The sequence below is a fragment of the Diaporthe batatas genome (assembly GCF_019321695.1).
Source record: "Diaporthe batatas strain CRI 302-4 chromosome Unknown Contig00002, whole genome shotgun sequence".
NCBI classification, from domain to species: domain Eukaryota; kingdom Fungi; phylum Ascomycota; class Sordariomycetes; order Diaporthales; family Diaporthaceae; genus Diaporthe; species Diaporthe batatas.
Window position 1 is genome coordinate 2,171,022 of NW_025408549.1, and position 17,357 is coordinate 2,188,378.

The 17,357-nt window shown below is 55.5% G+C and overlaps 5 protein-coding genes across 5 annotated transcripts; 2 read left to right on the top strand and 3 right to left on the bottom strand.

Moving 5' to 3' along the window:
- Window positions 1-2,410: 2,410 nt before the first annotated feature.
- KVR01_001897 (uncharacterized protein) lies at window positions 2,411-6,900 on the bottom strand. Its single transcript, XM_044787396.1, has 3 exons — window positions 6,311-6,900; window positions 5,870-6,005; window positions 2,411-4,607 (listed from the first exon to the last, which is right to left on the bottom strand). Exons 1-3 carry the CDS (start codon window positions 6,331-6,333, stop codon window positions 3,012-3,014), a joined length of 1,755 nt encoding a protein of 584 aa, XP_044649852.1. The 5' UTR covers window positions 6,334-6,900; the 3' UTR covers window positions 2,411-3,011.
- Window positions 6,901-7,001: 101 nt separating this feature from the next.
- Window positions 7,002-8,767, bottom strand: KVR01_001627 (uncharacterized protein). Its single transcript, XM_044788847.1, has 2 exons — window positions 8,365-8,767; window positions 7,002-8,293 (listed from the first exon to the last, which is right to left on the bottom strand). Exons 1-2 carry the CDS (start codon window positions 8,395-8,397, stop codon window positions 7,823-7,825), a joined length of 504 nt encoding a protein of 167 aa, XP_044649582.1. The 5' UTR covers window positions 8,398-8,767; the 3' UTR covers window positions 7,002-7,822.
- A 648-nt stretch (window positions 8,768-9,415) lies between these two features.
- KVR01_001913 (uncharacterized protein) lies at window positions 9,416-14,290 on the top strand. The gene is made up of 2 exons (XM_044783204.1): window positions 9,416-13,064; window positions 13,135-14,290. The coding sequence occupies exons 1-2, from the start codon at window positions 12,727-12,729 to the stop codon at window positions 13,406-13,408; spliced, it is 612 nt and encodes a 203-aa protein (XP_044649868.1). The 5' UTR covers window positions 9,416-12,726; the 3' UTR covers window positions 13,409-14,290.
- Window positions 9,823-11,796, bottom strand: KVR01_001426 (uncharacterized protein; the record flags this gene model as incomplete). Its single annotated transcript, XM_044793476.1, has 1 exon — window positions 9,823-11,796. One exon carries the CDS (start codon window positions 11,794-11,796, stop codon window positions 9,823-9,825), a length of 1,974 nt encoding a protein of 657 aa, XP_044649381.1.
- A 689-nt stretch (window positions 14,291-14,979) lies between the features above and the next one.
- Window positions 14,980-16,885, top strand: KVR01_001631 (uncharacterized protein). Its single transcript, XM_044787480.1, has 2 exons — window positions 14,980-15,811; window positions 15,931-16,885. The coding sequence occupies exons 1-2, from the start codon at window positions 15,606-15,608 to the stop codon at window positions 16,247-16,249; spliced, it is 525 nt and encodes a 174-aa protein (XP_044649586.1). The 5' UTR covers window positions 14,980-15,605; the 3' UTR covers window positions 16,250-16,885.
- The last annotated feature ends 472 nt before the right edge of the window (window positions 16,886-17,357 follow it).

Sequence of the window (17,357 nt, forward strand, 5' to 3'; positions counted from 1 at the left end):
TTGCTAAATCCTCTCTTGGCTCAATTTCATTCGACTAGCTCGGAGACCCGGCAGCTCTAGTGCGATCTGATTTCAAATCATCCATCCGGGCCTGTTTCTTGAGTGGATTCCAAGGTTGCGAAGCCATCAAGCCATGTAGCGAGCAAACAGTGTGTGATACATCCCGCTCCTCTCACAAGGGGAGCTCAGCCTTGTTTCCTAGCTGACGTTACGTGGTAATGGAAAGGTGATTGGTATCCCTGGCTATATCACGCACAAAAAGCGCAACGAGGCCTCCGCGTACATCAGAATCAATTGATGCGGGCCGACCAAAGCAGATGGAAAGACCTACCAGTTGGCGTGATTGCTACGTCGGAAGCTGGTAGTCCACCACAAGATATCGTCATACGGATTAATTCGAATAGATATGTTCCCCCGACTAATAAGCTGGTTTGGAAACCACGGCAAAGCCGATGTGTGCACATGTAACATTCAAATTGCGGGCTCTGGAAGCTACTGCTCGTTACCCTGGTGTGGCTAAGTATTGTTTCTAGCTGTGTTGTGGTTTGCCCTAGATGTCATATGCTGCATGTGGCTTCACAAATTCGGCCAGGCGAAGGACCGGGGAGGCAACATTTGAAGCAAGTGATGGATGGAAGATATATCGCGCATGACTAGGTAGCCTGTACACAAGAAACTAACAGTCTTACCCATGTACGCGCACAGGCTGCTGAATTGCTTTTTTCTCCACCCACGTGCTGTCGAAAGCCGGCCAAGGAGGAGGAGGAGGCCTTGAGCGAGTCTCGTTGTAAGTCCGTGGGCCTGTCTTGCAGTTAGCCAGCCAGCCAGTCCGTCAATCAGTCAGTCAGTAGTCAGCCAGCCAGCCATCACACGAACTGCCCGGGCACCAGCGGTGAAAGGTCCCCCCAGTGCCTCGACATGGTCTTCAATACCGTCCCCCGCCCACTCTTCCCATTGTCCACAGTCCGCCAACCACACTGCTGGAGAGACACCAAGACCCTGAAGAGTGCCGTGACGGTCTTGGGCAGCCAAGCGGCTGTGCATCGCCTAACCCCCCCCCCCGTGCCAGTGTGGTCCCATTACCCACAAAAAAGTCCAAACAAGCCCTTAGGCCTCCCTCGAGGCCGGCAGTGCAAAATTCATGGCAACTGTCTTGCCGAGGCAGGACTGGCAGGAAGCACTTGCGACGACTCGCCCGCCAGGATGGCGGAGATCTCTCTGCGTCTTGTCCAGGCAGGCAGGGGGAGGGAAGAGGGAACAAGCAGATCGAAACGAGTAGGGCCCATCTGACATGTCCCAAAGTTTTTTTCCCCGACGAGGACGATGAACGCAACGGAATTTAGATTAGCACGTGTGTTGCTTTTGAATAGTAAAACCTTCGGATAAAAATGGCCCTTCCGGTGGGTGGGTGGATCTGTCCGCCCGCGCTGCTCTATGGGCAACTTACTCGCTCCCGGCGATTGACCGGCGTTCTGACCGGCGAATGCCCGGCCCAGCTCACCGGGGCGGGATTTGAGGCGGGATCCTGGGCGGGACGCCTAAAATTAGACTGTTATATTCATCATCGACTTCCACATGATCTCGAACTTGGGAGCGATGGCCCTGGGTCATGGCTTGGAGGCATATGATGATAGGGCGTTCATAAATCACAACACACGGATGTTGAACTCGTTTGTACTATAACTTCCGGTGCCAGATATGTAGCAGTACACAGTGGTGGTTTACCCAGACTGACACCTCGGTCTCGCATTGTGCTTGGCCTTTTTTCGGGCTTCACTCGCGTCTACCGGCCCTCGCTTGATTCCCATCATGTTGTGGAGACCGAAGGGTCGTAGTCCGAGACGACGCTAATGAAGTACATTCTCGTCCTCACTTCACAAACGATGGGGGACCCTGGCAGCTCGGATCCTACGGGGGGGGGGCATACTGTGCTGCCGAGGTAGGCATGGGGTGGCCCCTATGTTGCCCAAAAGCACCAATAGATACTACAGAATGGGCACGCCAATAATGCGACGCACTGATTCAAGTACAGGCCTCTAGCCGGGGTTGCTCTTGTACTGTGTGGAAGAGCACATGGTGCGGAGTATTTAGCATACCTGGGTAACAACTGGCATATATAGCAGGTCTGTTGCGTGGTTGACGCTTGATTTACGGCTGGCTCATCTCGAGACAGGCCTCAGCATTGTGAGAGTGGAGGATTCCACGAGCACGACACCCACCTACACTGTGGACACTACGTGAGCGAGTACTTGAAGCATAATCAGGTCACATGTCATATCAGTTCTGTGTTTCTCTTCTTGAAAATGCTGGGCAATCGCCATTGTATGAAGAGACTGCATACACCTTGAGATGTTTACAGATTCACATGTTGAAGATGAAACCACCGCTTGCATGTCACAGAAAAATGGTACGTGCGTATGTTGATGATCATATTGCGAGGGAAAGACTAGGAACATCGGAAACTGAAACAAGACTTAGACTAAACTGCCAACCCCGATCTGTTTGATAGAAGTCAGATTTCACAGGCAAAGAAGACCGACCACCCACTCCAACCTGGCAGAATTTGATTACCCATCGTGTCAACATGAAATGCCGATGCCGATGCCCATAAAACACGTGCATATAAACCTCAATGATCGACCTGATGTCGATCCAAATGCCCACCGGCCACGAGCCGCGGCCCCCTCCCCTTCTTTCTCCACAGTCTCTTTAAGATTAGGGACGTTACTCGACAGGGGGGCGTGTCGATAGGGTGAGTCGGGAATTATGTGTGTTCAGATTCATCAAAAGATCGAGAGTAAGGGAGGTGAGTTCAAGAGGGAAAATTGGGTATTCTGGAGATCCTGTCCCACGCGATCTCGGGGTCTCAACTGGACAGGGAAGTAAGGAAAATTTCATCAACATCGCAGAATGGTATCTCTGATCTCGAGGGAGAAGTGACCGCGACGGGGCCGAACATCGCAATCTCTCCTCTTAAACACCATGAAAGATGGTGAGGGGTGAGCCGGCGCTTATTTGCTGGAGTCCGCGGCGGTCTCCGTCGCAGGCTCCTTTGCGGGCTCCTTTGCGGGTTCCTTTGCAGGCTCCTTGCTGGCGTCAGTGCTGGCGGTCTTGCTGGCGGTCTTGTGGGCGTCCTTGTTTGCAATCTTGGCCTTGATCTTGCCAAAGAATCCGCTGATCCTGTTCTTCCTCTTCTGCTCTGATGTCGCAGAAGTGGGCGTCGAATCCGAGGGCTTCGCGTCCTTGTTCTTGGCCGGGGTCGCTGGTGCCTCGGAACCATTGGCGGTGGTGCCATTGCTAGCCCCATTGCCGGTAGGCTCGCTGACCTTGGGAACCTCCGCGGCCGCCGCAGGCGGCTCCACAACCTTGGGCTCGTCGGCGGTGGTGGCCTTGGGAGCCTCCTCGGTAGCCTTGGGAGCCTCCTCAGCAGCCTTGGCTGGCTCAGACTTGGAGGCCTCTGCGGGCTCAACAGGCTTGACCTCCTTGAGAAGCTCGGCCTCGACGGCCTTCTTCTCCTCCACGGCGGCGGTGTTGGCGGCAGCCTCAGGGCTCTTACCAGCCTCGACAATGGAGTCCTTGACTTCGGACGGGACCTCGGGGGACACCGTCTCGATCGTCTTCTCCGCGCCAGTGGCGTTGATGGTCTCCTGCACGGAGGTGGGCAGCTTCTCCTTGACAGAGTCTGGCAGGTTCTGGGCCGCGACGGGGGCAGCTGTCTCGACGGCCTTGTCCTTGGCGGCGATGGCAGTGGCGACGGCAGCAGCGCTAACACCGGCGGCGGCGGCTGCGGCAGTCTCGAGCAAGGTCTTGTCATTCTCGGACTTCTCAGTCCCCTTGCCGGCGGTGCCCTCGGACGTCGAAGGGGCCTCGGGAACCTTCTCCTTCAGTTCCGCCTCCACCTGCTCCTTCTCCTTGACCTCATCTGCGATGCCGCTGGCCTCGGGGTCGACGCCGGCCTTGTCTTGGCTCTCCTTGACAACCTCAGGAACCTTGGGCTCCTTTGGCACTTCCGCAGCCAGGGCTGCCGTTGTCGAGTCGGCGCTGACAGAGTTGATGTGAGGGTCCGCGGTACCCATCGGCAGGCTCGACTCGGGGATCATGGTGCCAGAGACTGGGGGGACGCTCAGATCTTTGGAGTCGACTCCAGGAAGCGCGTCGCTCTTCTCGTAGGACTCGGCATCCAGCTTGACGTTCGAGTTTACATCGGCAGTCTTGAGGTCATTGGGAACCGGCTCGCCAGGTGCCAGCTTGATGGGGTTGAGGCCACCGGCGGCAGCAGGGAGAGGGTTCACGCCGACAGTCTTGTTAAGCTCATCGGCGGGCGTCTCGGGGAAGGACCCGGGCAGGTCGGATTGCTTCGCGTCTCCGTTCTCTGCCTTGGTCTCGGTGGTCTCGGGCTCAGGCGCAGCGTTGATGTCCTTCTCCAGGGGGACATCCTTGGCCAATTGGGCCGTGGTGGCGTCTGCGCTGACGGAGTTCATGGTGGCGGCAGCGGCGGGCAGAGTTGCTAATAAGGCTTCAGGGGTGAGGACGTTGTTCTCGTTGCCGCTCTCGTCCTTTTCCTTGGGATCTGTTGGGTTGGACGTCCAGGTGCCGTCGACGACGAACTGGAGAGAGGAGTAAATGTCAGTGACTACTCGGTATGATGAGTGAGAGGCGACGTGACACGGTTTGTCTGATATCAAACAAGTAGTGGTACGGAAGAGGCACCAGAGCGCAGGACCGGGCTGTTTTTTTTTATGTTTTTGAAAGGGGGGGGCAAGGCTGATAAGTAACACGATGGTGACAGCGCAGCGTGGTACATGTACAAGGGCACGGCAGGCCGCCCGCAAATGACATTTGCCAGAAGCAAGGGTCGACGTGGGAGATTGCTCCCCACTGGGCCCCAAGAAAACGAGGGGCAGGTCACGGGGACCGCGAAATAACAGGTACTACCGGGGCAGGTAGCTAGCTTGTCTCTTTTGCGCGGCGGCGGCCGGTTTGTGATTTGGCTCCAACCCAGGCATACACCGCTGCGCGAGGCATGTTGTGCGTTCGCCGTGTCGTATCAAGCAGCCCAGGCCTGACGGGCCTGACAGGCCCGAGTACCCATGCGCGGGCCTTCCCAAAAGACGAATGGCATTGCGTCATCGGCCGGCCGGGGCAACGAAGGAATTTGGGGATGGATGGGTGGGTTGGGGCGTGAATGGACCGTTGGATTGCTTGGACGGAGGCTGCACTTGCCAGCTTCCTCTGATCCTTGCTCGCGACAAAGAAAGTGGGTTGGTTTTTTGGTGACAGGGTGGCAGGGCCAAGGGGAGGAAGACATGATTTTGAGCCGCAGGTCACGAGTCCAGCAACGACCGAGGCCTGCGAGCGAATCGACGCCGGCGAGTCGAGCAGGAACCTGACTGACTGGCTGGCTGACTGACTGACTGACAGCCGCGAATTCTCCCAGTGTCCGCTGCCCGCTGCCCGCAGCTAGCCCTGGCCCATGTTCCCCCGTGGGCTGTACATGACCATGTCGATATTGGGGACAAAGTCCCCTTATGCGAAGCTGCAAGCCACAAACAAGCCGCAGAGCTTCTCTCAGCCGGGGACCCGCGAAAAGCGCCCCTCACCGCCCGGGAGCTTGCCTCGACTCGCTGAGCTCTCGGGAAACTGTTGGCATTCTGCACTTGCCAATTGATCGCGGGGCAGTCGGTCCGGTGACATTGTCGCCCGCGTCCTCTTTCGAGGGCAGCGCAGCGTCGCTGACAGCCGTAGCGCGCAACACAGCATCGCATCGCATCGCAGCGCATCGCGGGTGTGCGCCGTAGAACAGGGCCATCGTGTGCGAGGTTGCAAAGGCATACAGGACAGGAAATAACGGGACGAGACTTGGACCGACCTTGTAGTATATCCTCTCGGAGGAATCGGGCAGCTCGACACTCTTCTCGAACTTGTCGCCGACCTTTTCCATCTGCTCGCTCTTGCTCCAGTTGTCAAAGGTCCCTGTGACGTAGACCTCGTCGCCGGGGTGCGGCCTGTGATGCAGAGACACGGGTGAGTTAGCCTAGGCGCTCCAATTGGGTTGCGCAGTGGGCACTGTGAGAATCAGGCCGTGTTGTTGTCTGCCGGGCGCAATTGCCATGGCGATTCGTGCCCTCAGGCGGGAGATGCGCCGGCCCCAGAGGCCATGATCGCCGTCGTCGTGCGTGCCTCTCGGAGCAATGGTCTGGCAGGGGCGCGGCGAGCTTGTGAAAGTGGTGGTGGATGGGTCGGAGCTGGCGCCTGCGCTGGCAGATTATGGAGCCCCAAGAGTGGGGTGCGCTGAGGCATGTTGACGTACCATTTGAAAGTGAAGGAAACCATGCTGGATTGGCGATACTTGATTCGGTCTTGTGCTTGACAGGCGACGGGGAGAGCGATATGCGCTTCGGGAGGCAAAAGATGGGCTCGAGGCTCGAGGTGGGATTCCAGAGTCGAAGAGCCGACAGGTGAGAGAGCACCGGGATACAAAAAGAGGTTGGCAGAGTTGGCTGGGAAGGGTCAATTGGGAATCGGATATTCCCAGAGGGCGATCGATATGACAGTGGTTTGATGATTACTGGGCCTTGGCCGTGGCTGCAACGGGGCGGGGCTGCTGCAATTGCAATTGCACGACGGTACCGGTCGATGCCGTCAACGAGGCAAAGATTTGTGCTGGGGACGACGACCTCGGAAGCAAGAGGGTCGAATTATCGGAGCGGGCAAGCTGGAGAAAGTGTTGAACAGGACAGAGGGAAGCAGGTTTGGAGCTAGGAAGGCCCTTGTTACTTGTCCCTGGTCGGCCCTCGATCATCAAGGCCAGTGAGTGTGAGTGAGCGAGTGACTGACAGCTTGTGGTGAGTGTAGCAGCTCCCAGGCTCCCAGAGCTGGGTACCTGGGTACCTGGGTACCATGCCCTGCAGGGGAGCTATTTCCAGGGCGCGCTCTGGCCGGCGGGCGGCCTTATCTTGGTCTAACTTATAAAACCGGAGGCTGGGTAATGAATGGCATGGCATTGCTGCTCACCCAGGCTGCCAGGTGCAGAAGGTGCAGATGATACGGCCGGTACGTGCAAGGGGGTTGGCTGCTTCCTTTCCAGGTGGGCACGCCAGAAAACAGCTACCCCGGCAGCACATCATTCATTCACTCATTCTACTGCAGTCGATATCTTCTGCGGCAGTCTAGCACGCCCACATTGGACTATTGTACCAAGCCCCATCGCCAGCCAGGGTCGAATTGATGTTTCAAAATTCCCGCACGAGCCGACCGAGACATTCCACCACGAGGCGCATACGCAAGCGGGCAGCCGACCAGTCCGCTGCACCCGGCACACCACAGCACAATACAGGCTGGGCTGGCTGGCCCAACACACGGAGGATCGTCGCCATCAGCTTAGCTTAGCTTCCCTACAGCCCAGGATTGTCTCGGCCTGGGCTCCACCTGCCCTGGCCCGTCCGCTCCGGATCCCACTGCCCGAGGACTCGCTCAGATCGACACATCACTGTAGAGACACGGAGCTTCAGGCAGAAGAGAGGGTGTGCTCTACATCCGCAAGCCCCGTGCTTTTCTCACCATGTACTAGTCCCTGGCTGTCGTCATTTTGAGCCAACAAACCTTCACAAATCAGCACTTTGCCTGTTTGGGCTCACATCGCCCTCAAATATTCCCTCGAGTTCATCCGAAATTGGATTTCGCTGACATTACTTCATCAGAGGTGGTTCATCGCTATGGGGTCGGGCATCCTGCCCGGATTCCAGAACATTCGCCTGGATAAATCCGGAACGCCGCTTTCTTAGAGGTCCATCCCCCGGTCAAGACCTAGACCTATGTTCCCTCATGCCGCGGTCTCGCTGTCCAGGGCCCCGTAGGGCTGCTGGTTGCCAGCGCCGTCCTGGCGCTCGCCGGTCCCGGGCGCACCACGCGTCTGCTTCAGCCGCATCTCCTGCTCTGCCACCCGGGCCGGGTCGTCCTTGGAGCCAGGCTCGACGTCAAACTTCGCAGGACGGCCCGACATGTCCGGATCCTCGGTGATGTTCTTGCCGTGGGGGCCGCCCGAGTCACGGTTGTATTGGTTGTTGACGTACGTGGGCGCCGTGCCGGCGGCAGCCCCAGTGCCCGACGAAGATGTGTTGTCTGAAGAGGGAGTGGTGGTGCTCTGGGCCTTGGTGCCGGTGGTGCCGCCCGAGTTATCCATGTTCTTGTTGTTTGCGAATTCGCCGCCCTTCTGTGCCGACTCTTCTGCGAGGGAGCCCGAGATCTTGCCTGCGCCTTCATGTGTAACAGGGGCTTTGTCACCGAGGGTGACCTGGCTGTGTCAGCTGGTCTGTTCCAACCAGGAGCACTGGACCTCTGTGGATAAATTTGTTCGAAACTAACCTTGGTGCCTTCGCTGGGTGCCTTTCCGACCATTTTGGATATGTCTACGAGCCTGATGGTACTATTTGGTACTGTTTTGATGGCAGTTGGTAACTTGGTCAAGATGAAGTTTTCTCGTGATGCCCGTGTGAAGATGAAGATGATTCAAGAAATAAATCACCTAATCGGCCGAGTGCTTCCTTCACATTCTTAAATACAGCATCAAACGTTTCTCATTGACTGAGGTTCAGCTTTGGTGATCACGTCAGAGGTGATGTAATGAGCCTCCAAGAGCCGTATGTTCTCCTGGTGAGGTCTTCTTGATGTAATTCTGTGGGCCACTTGGGCTACCGTCCTTCTCCAAGCGCGGCTGGCACCCCATGACGGTGGAACAGAACTAACAACAACCAGGTGGCGAGGCCAGATTGCCCATGGTTTGTGTGAGGTATGTATGAAGCAAGTGGAGGCTCCCGAGTGCGGCTTTCTGCATCGGACCGGAGCTTTTGGTCCGTTGTATATCACCCAGTGTTCATCGGGTGTGGTAGCTAACAGGCTGGTCAAGCGGCTCGCTCTGGTCACCCGTTGAGCAGATGGTTCGTAGCGATCACTACCCTAAGCTACCACCTCCTGCATTTAACCTCCGGTGAGAAACTCTTGCAAAATCTCCTCCGGTATCCATCTCCGTGGATCAATATTCTCTGGGTACTCTTCGATGGGACAGCCTAATTTGAGACAGCCTCCCATGACTGAAGCTTCTACAGGACAACCTTCTATAATGTAGCCCACTGTAAGATGTTCTCCCACGTGGTATTAATTCTATGGTTTGATATACTATGGGGTATCTTGTGTATGAGAAGACCCCCTCTTCGGGATGTGCCCCCCATATGAGTGTGTTTCGTGGGTTGATCACACCTGGTCAGGCTCTATATCCATTTGTGTATACCCTGTAAGTTCAGTGTTTTCTTTTTGTTTCCTGAAGCCTCATTACACTCTTGAGTATACCTCACCTGTCTTCAGCTCCAAAATAGAAAGGAAGTAGACTACTAGTTACCAAACTCGGGGAACTTTGCCGTGGGCGCCTAAAATCGAACTTGCAGACCGTCCTCATTGACCCCAATACTAAGTCTAGGTGGTGTAAGATGGATTCATTTCTACAGTTTCAAGAATACCAAGTGATACCTACCGGACGGCATCGAAGAGAAGGAAAAGGCCGCCGACAGGAAGCCCTCGCTATGTCTGTTTCATAGCGTACTACATCTTCTAAGCCAGTACACTCTGTCTATTACCGAGCATGTCTCGCTTTCCAATAGACCAAGACGACGTCTGACTCTAGGCTGTAAAGCCGTGGGCGTGTTCAACTCTTCTCACTCCGAGGAAGGTTTGCCTGACAAGCCATGACCCGCATCCCACTTGATCATCCTTGGTCTCTCCAGGACGGTGATCCGGACGCGCCGCGGTGGAACCTCTTTGGAGCGCGGACTAGTTGCCTCTCTTACCACCAGTGCTCATCAGAGTGATTTTCTGCTTCTGCTTCTTCTTCTTCTTGCCCCCGCTGTTGCCTCCCGAAGCTCCCTCTGGCGTTGCGGGCTCCACACCCAATGCCTCCATCTGAACGGCCAACTCTGCTGCTCCAAGTGAGTCAAGGAATTGGTCGTTCCTGAGCCATCCGTCATCCACATCTACTGGGTCCGTCGGGCCTGATGTGGGGGATGGTGGAATGGCCGGGGTGCCCCATATTGTCCTCTGCGTCGAGGGACTGGTGGACATTGATGCCAGCGGGGTGAAGCCAGGTCGAGGATTTGGAGGAGTCGTGCTTGCTGCGCCAAGTGGTTGAAAATCGTCCATGTTCAGGCGGTCAGAGTTGCCCTCATCGCTATACCGCATGGTGAAACTCTCGTCCGCAGCGCTTAGGATGGTCCTCCCCGGCCCACGACGATATGCAGCAGATTCCAGGCGTTCTGCTTGTTGACGTTCACGCTCTTCCTGTGCATCCTTGTCACGATTACGTTTCCGCCGTCGCTCAATCTCGTCCTTGAAGGTATCCAGAACCTCATTCGGGACGATATCTGTCCAATCGCACTCCAGGAAGGAAATGAGACATCCTCTGGGGATGTGCCCAAGATACTTTGCTCGCTTCCGTAGTGCGTCGTCAAGCGTGTTTCCCGTCGAAATGTGCTCCACTCTTGGCAAGAGTGTTGACGGAAACTGTGAGAAGGAGCCGTACTTTGTCTTGAGGATCCGGATATCCAAGGGCGAGAGGTAAAGGTGTGGGGGTGAGGTGTAAAAGTAGAACTCGTGCTCAGACTCTGCACGCTTGCCAGAGCTCGAATCCTTGGACGCTTCCGCCAAGGCGACCTCAACTTCTCCCAGGTCTTTGACTCTGTCCTTGGAAGCCTCGATCGCCTTGACAGCCCGCTGCGTCCACTCCCCGTCCTCGTTGAAAAGCAGCTCGTCCTCTTTCTCTTGTTTGGTCAATTGCTCAATCTCGTTATTATACTGCTCCGTCATGTAATCGGATGTGCCCCGCATGATGCGGGCATAATCCAGGACATTGGCTGCAAAGTGCCAGGGGATCTCATCCCCGGAACTCAGAACCTCTGCTCCGCCTTCCTTGGGTAATGCGAGTGTCGACTTGTCGTAGCGCATCATGAGACGAAGAACGACATCGTCGCCAGGCCGCGGTAGTGGGCTCTCCTGGCCGGCGTAGAAGCGCACCGGTCGCACTTCAGACACTTGTACGCTGTCATCGCAGATTGGACACTTCTTCCATCTAGATTTCTTCTCATGCGCGCTGGCTTCCTCGCTCGAGGTCGAGTGCATGTACCGAATCAGACACGGCAGGCAGAAAATATGGCCGCATGTTGCCATCCGAGGTGCGACAGGCTCGGACAGGCAGATTGGACAGGACGCGGCCTGCGACTCGGCAGAAGCCAACACCTGGAGCACATCTGCCCAGTCTAGATGCTCGTCCGCATCGACAGCCTGCTTCGAGTAATTGCCCTTGGGCGACACAATGAAACGGTAGTTGGCATGTACATAGCGGGCCTTATCGGCGGTGTGGTAACCTGATCCCGGGCCCCAGGTGGGATTGCGGCGGTAGTTTCGGTTGTAGGGGGTGTGGTGGTTCTCGAAACGGGGCCGCGGCGAGGAGTAATTCAGCAAATGAGTGATGGAGGTCTGGCCACGGCGGCTGGAGGCGTTACGGATGGCCCTTATCTCGTCCATCTCGTCCTCGTCGTCCCTGTATGAGCCAGCTCTTTTCTGGGTTCGGTGTTGCTTGCGTTGGCCCTGTCCCTTCCTGGGCGCGGCGATTGCAATGGACTGGCTGCTCTGGAAGGGACGACGGTTGGAGTCGAAACTCGAGGATGCAGCCGGGGAGAAGGGAGGGGCGGCGTGGGCGGCGGATGGTTGAGTCGATGAGGACTTGCCGCCGATGTTGGATGAATTCGACATGTTCCGGACAAGAACACGACCCAAGTCTTGAAGACGAAACGGAGAGATCAAGCCAATCGCTCAAGAAACAGCTGCCTCGGCCGGCGTGGTGATGACCGTGGGTGCAACTGCTGGCGGTTGGTTGATTGATTTGATCCGAGGGTGCGGACGAGACGGCGAGGGGTGGGGTGACGTAGAACGCGCAGCTTTTGATGCAGTCAGGTTGGTCGTGGGGATTGCAGAACCATCCTATCGGCAGGGCCCAGCAATGAGACTCTCGATCGCAGTTGGAGGCAAGAAGGTCTACCCGAGTAGTAGACCTGACCTTTGGATCCCGCAGGAACCTCGGAGTGGTTAGGAGTGGTTACGGGGTGGAGAGGACGGAACGGTCTGGTTGTTGGAGTCATTCGGCAGGTCGGAGGGGCAAAGTAGATTAGTCATTCCATTCTACCTACGACAGTGTGTGTTAGTAGTAGTCTGTGCTGGCCACGATGCTGGATCCAGAGAGCTGGTAGGCTCCCTCAACAACACCCCCCCCCCAATAGTGTGAGAATCATAAGTGACCCGATGCCGTTGTAAAATCAATTGCCTTCGCAGGAACATGTGCAAGAATTGCTCATGAGATGTCGTGGCCCCTCGGACTCTGAGGATCGAGACTGCCCCGTCCACCGGCAGCCGGGAGCGGGTGGCTCCATTGGAGGGGCCGGGCGTGTCGAGAGTCGAGACTCGAGACGCGCCCACTCGACTGCTGCGGGCCACCTATCCTGCCTGCCTGCCCTGCAAGCTCCTGCATCCACATATTGCACACAAGTAAATAGCCTCAGCCTCCGTTTCCTTCAAAATCTTCGGCATCGTGTGTTTCCGGTGCCAGCCTCGCTGCATCATTGAGCCTTTCATACTTGCTCCAGGGAGCATCAGCAATATCAGACTTCCAACCGTGACCTTCTCGCCATGGACCAGCCCGGCGAACAACAGGCCCTCCTTCCCCGTCAGGGCGAGCTGGACCAGCAGGACAGCTCAGGCGAGGTCAGCGCATACGCTAGGCGAAGGGAAAGATGCCAGGCTCTCCTCCAGTCGAAGCAGAAACACTATCTGATTCTCGCCCTGGTTGCCCTGGATGTCTCATGTCTGCTGGCCGACATCTTCATCACTCTCATCGACTGCGATAGCCGCATCAAGAACGACGCTTGGGTCCCGCCCGTACACAAGGCCCTCGAGGACGCTGGTCTCGTCTTCTCATGTCTCTTTCTGGCCGAATTGATCGCAAGCCTGTGGGCTTTCGGCTTTGAGTGAGCACCGCCATCACACCCTCAAGTGCCCACTACGTCCTGAGTAGGCCTGGCTGATATCCCGCGACAGGTTTTTCCATTCATGGTTTCACGTTTTTGATGCTGCCGTCATCATCGCCAGCTTCCTCGTCGACGTACTTACCCGTGGTGTTGTCGAGGAGGTCGCATCCCTCATCATCATCCTGCGTCTGTGGCGCTTCGTGAAAATTATCGAGGAGCTGAGCGTTGCAAGCTCTGAGCGGATGGAGGACCTCGAGACGAGGATCGAACGGCTCGAGGAGGAGAACTCCAGCCTGAGGGACAAGCTCAGGAAGTTTGCGCCCTCCAGTGAGGGTGAGCCGTGAGCCCCCGGCCTGGTGTGATGAGGGTCTCTGAGTGAGTATGATATGCAAATATTCTCATTAGTGAGTCTCGTCTGACCACCATTGTGGACTTGATGTCTATGTTGTGAGGCTTGACAAGCTGGGTCAACAGTCGACGCATGTCTGGGATAAAGCCTGCTGGTGTCGTGCACGGCACGATGAACTGTCAATCTACATGGAACAAATGGCCTCGCTCAGATAGAACCTGCAGGGATCCAAATGTTTGCCCAGGTAAAGCTGCCGAAGTATCGTCGTGCAGGTTGTCACAGGGATGTGGCTAATTCCGAAAGCCTACAGGTAGATGGCCCGACCCTCAGGTGAACATTCAGCATCAGTAGGTGCAAGTTCTGCCGTAGGAGGATTCCGTACGAAAGCTCGAGAGCTTTGATCTTCAAACTACATACATTCATCATGAGATCTACATGTGTACGGATCCGATGTGTATGGTTTCAGTCTCAAAACTCTGCCAACACACTGGAATATCGAATGTGTTGAGATCCCTGCGGGTTGTCATTGGAAATGCAGCAGGCATGTATAAAACGCGGCATATCACCACACCACCTGAGACCAGACCCGAGTTGAAGACGGTGCAACACGAGCGCGGAGGCAAACTCACATGCACGACGATCTCGTATCCGCGTCTGTTTTGTCCGGCAGCACAGCCGCACACATGCCAGCCATCTGGCGTCGTTTGGGAACAGATCATCCACTTGCAGCCACACCCGTCTCGGACAATGACTATTCTGGGAGCACAATTGGGGAACGAAGATCACAAAATAAGAAAGAAAAAACAATAAACCATATCAAAGCCCTGACAGGCTGACAGGATGGATTGTTCAGTACCAAGGCTCGATCTGGGAAATATTACCTGTCGCGCATGATGAAGTCCCATTGAGCAGGGGTGCTTTCATTACCGCCATTTCCTTTCTGCAGCGGGGGCTACCGACGGTACCACCCTCTATTCTAGACCAACCGGCCCAAGCCTGACCAGCGGCAGCTCCAGAAAAGTCTAAATGGCTCTACGGCGTGCAGGGGTCCTGGAGTCATGCCAGGTATTCCACCACGGCGATAACTCACAAAAACAGGGTACACGGTACACAGTAAATATAACCACCCGGAGTCATTTCTGGAAGACATCGATCCACGAGAGGAGACCCGTGCCACAAGGGAACCTCTTCCCTCCTACAGGACAACCTCCTATGGGACAGCCTCCTATGGGATAACCTCCTATGGGACAATCTCCTCTGGGACGACCTCCTAGTGTGCACAGTAGGAGATGGTCGCAGGTGCTTGCCAGAACCTCGGATATCGGTCAGGTCATGTCCAGGTGTTCTGGATCCTGGCAACCTGGGGAGATGCACGGAGTACACAGTACGGGGAGCCGAGGAGGAACATCCTACCCCGTAGACTTGCCAGTTTGCCCAGCCAACACAACATTGCTTAGTAGGGGTCTAGCTATAGATCGATCTCCCGGGCGCGTCTCCCCCAACGAATCAAGCCCGCTCCCCAACCCGAGAGTGTCGTACAACAACACGCTCGGCTGCACCCCCCCTGGGAGGGGCAAGGAGCCACAGCAGATGAGGCCATCATCAATTTCTGGCAAGCCCCGGCTGCCCGGCCGGCTGGACACCCCAGTCCCCAGAGATAACCCCATGCACTGTGGCTTCATCCCTCCTTGGCCCTTTCTACCTCTGGCCTAGCTCGTATTCCCAGTCCCCGACCGATTGGCCGGTCCGAGTGGATCACTGTAGCGGCCGGGGACTTTTCTCTCCTTCTTTTCCTGCCTGTCCTCCCTCTCCTTCCCCCGGGAGGAACACGACAGGGGTTGATGGGATGGACCGACTCCAGCCCCCCCCCTTGCCCATGCCTGACCTCGAGGAAGCTTCATTCATATTAGAAGCTTCTCGCGTTGACGGCTGTTCCTTCTTCTCTCTTCTTCCCCTTCCCCTCCAGCTGTTTCTCAGTCAACCAAGATCGTGCTTACCGGTATATACAAGAAGCTCCTTTTTTGAGTTTATAACTGTCTCTCGCTTAAACAGTCCCTCGCTTCTCAACAACAACAACATTGACCGTCTTGTCTTGAGTTGTGCAGCATTCTAGCCTCCACCCAGGTTTAATTCTTTGCATTGTACTGCATAATAATTTCAAGTCCTCTTAATCACACAACACAACAGCCAAGATGAAGACCTTCGCCGCCCTCGTCGCCTTCCTGGCCCCCGCTGCCATAATGGCCCAGACCCCCACCACAGCCGCCACCGGCGCCTCGTCCACCTGCGAAGCCGAGTACATCGTCGAGGACTGCCTGAGCAGCACCCGAGCTCGCCAGGAAGAGTGCAGCTACAATGACTACACCTGTCAGTGCCGCGCATATGAGGCCATCGCGACGTGAGTTTATTTACTTCCCATCTTTCCCTTCCTCTTCCTTGTCCCCCGGGAAAACCGGGGATTTGGACCAAGACAAAGAAAACCAGACATCCCGAGCCCTAGACTAACAAGCCCACCAGCTGCTACAACAACTGCCCCAACGACAACCGTGCCCCCATCGCCCAGGGCCAGGTGGACCAGTTCTGCGCCCTGGCCAGCCAGTACGCCTCCACCACCACGGCCACGGCCACCGGCAGCGCCGCCAGCACATCCTCCACCGGCTCGGCCGCCGCGACTGCCACCGACTCCGACTCCGAGTCCAGCAGCACTGCTACTTCCAGCAGCGCCTCCAGCTCCTCCAGCAGCGAGAGCTCGTCTGCCAACTCGGCCGCCGACCTTGCTATCAGCGCCGGCGGCCTCCTGGCTGCTGTTGCCGGTGTCATGGGTGCCCTCCTGTAAGAGGCCCCTTTGACCATCTCCCTCCATCACAACTCCGTCGGGGTTAGATAGTGGGGGGGGAGAGCACATGTCTATGCGTGGTCGTGCGAGCAAGCTTTGAGCTCTTCAGGCACGCACCGGCACTGAGCGGGTTAGGTACGACGTCATGATGGATGATGTGTGATGGGAATGAAGGCGTTGTGAGGGATCGACTTAATAGCGGAGGGATTGGGTAATTGTTGCATCGCACTGTGTGCGTGTGCATTGGCTTCATGTCCGTTCCTTCACAGCTCTGGAAAGGCCCAGTCGTGTGTGTCAGAGAGTGAGAGAGAGAGAGCAAGGGGGACCAGGGCATGCTTAAGACAGGTTGGAGATACTTTCCGGTCATCACATTTACCTGAAGTATATAGCCAGTCTCGCTAGTGTCTAATACAGCCCAACAGACCGAAGCCATGGGCTACGTCTGTCCTTCAAAACGAGCTGCTTTGTTGCTCCTGCGTACGGGATAATTCCAGCCCAAAAACTTACCCTGACCGTACCTCTGTCGAGATAGCTACCGTGCCGCGCACCTAGGGTTTTTGAAAACGGTGTTTTTACTAATACTCTCTAGTAATAGCTATAACTACTAATAGTCCTTCCTTCCTTAGTATACCTTAAGGTAAGAAGGAAGTCTTTAAGAGAGATTAGGTCTTTAAAAGGTATTAGTCTTTAAAATTCCTTAATATTACTCTTTTACTTTAATATAAAGACTAATTAAAAGAGAATTCTCTTTCTATTTTATTTTATAATATTCCCTTCTAGAAGAGACCTTTAGCTAGCCCTCTACTTACTTACTTATTCTTAAAGCCATTTAGTTAACTTCTCTTCCTTAGCGGAAGGAGTATTCTAGGCCTTTAAGGGAAGGTCTTAAGAGGGAAAAGAAGGTCTTAAGAGGGAAGGGAAGGTCTTAAAGGACCCTTTAGTTTTAAATAAAATCTAGTCTTAAAGAAAAATACTAATATACCCTATAGCTATCGCTAGAGAGTATTAGTAAGGAAACGGTTAGGAGGTATCTAAGACTACCTAGGGTATCTTTTTAAAGGTAAAAAGAGATGGTTTAGAGATTGTATTCAGAAACCCCCTAGGGAGT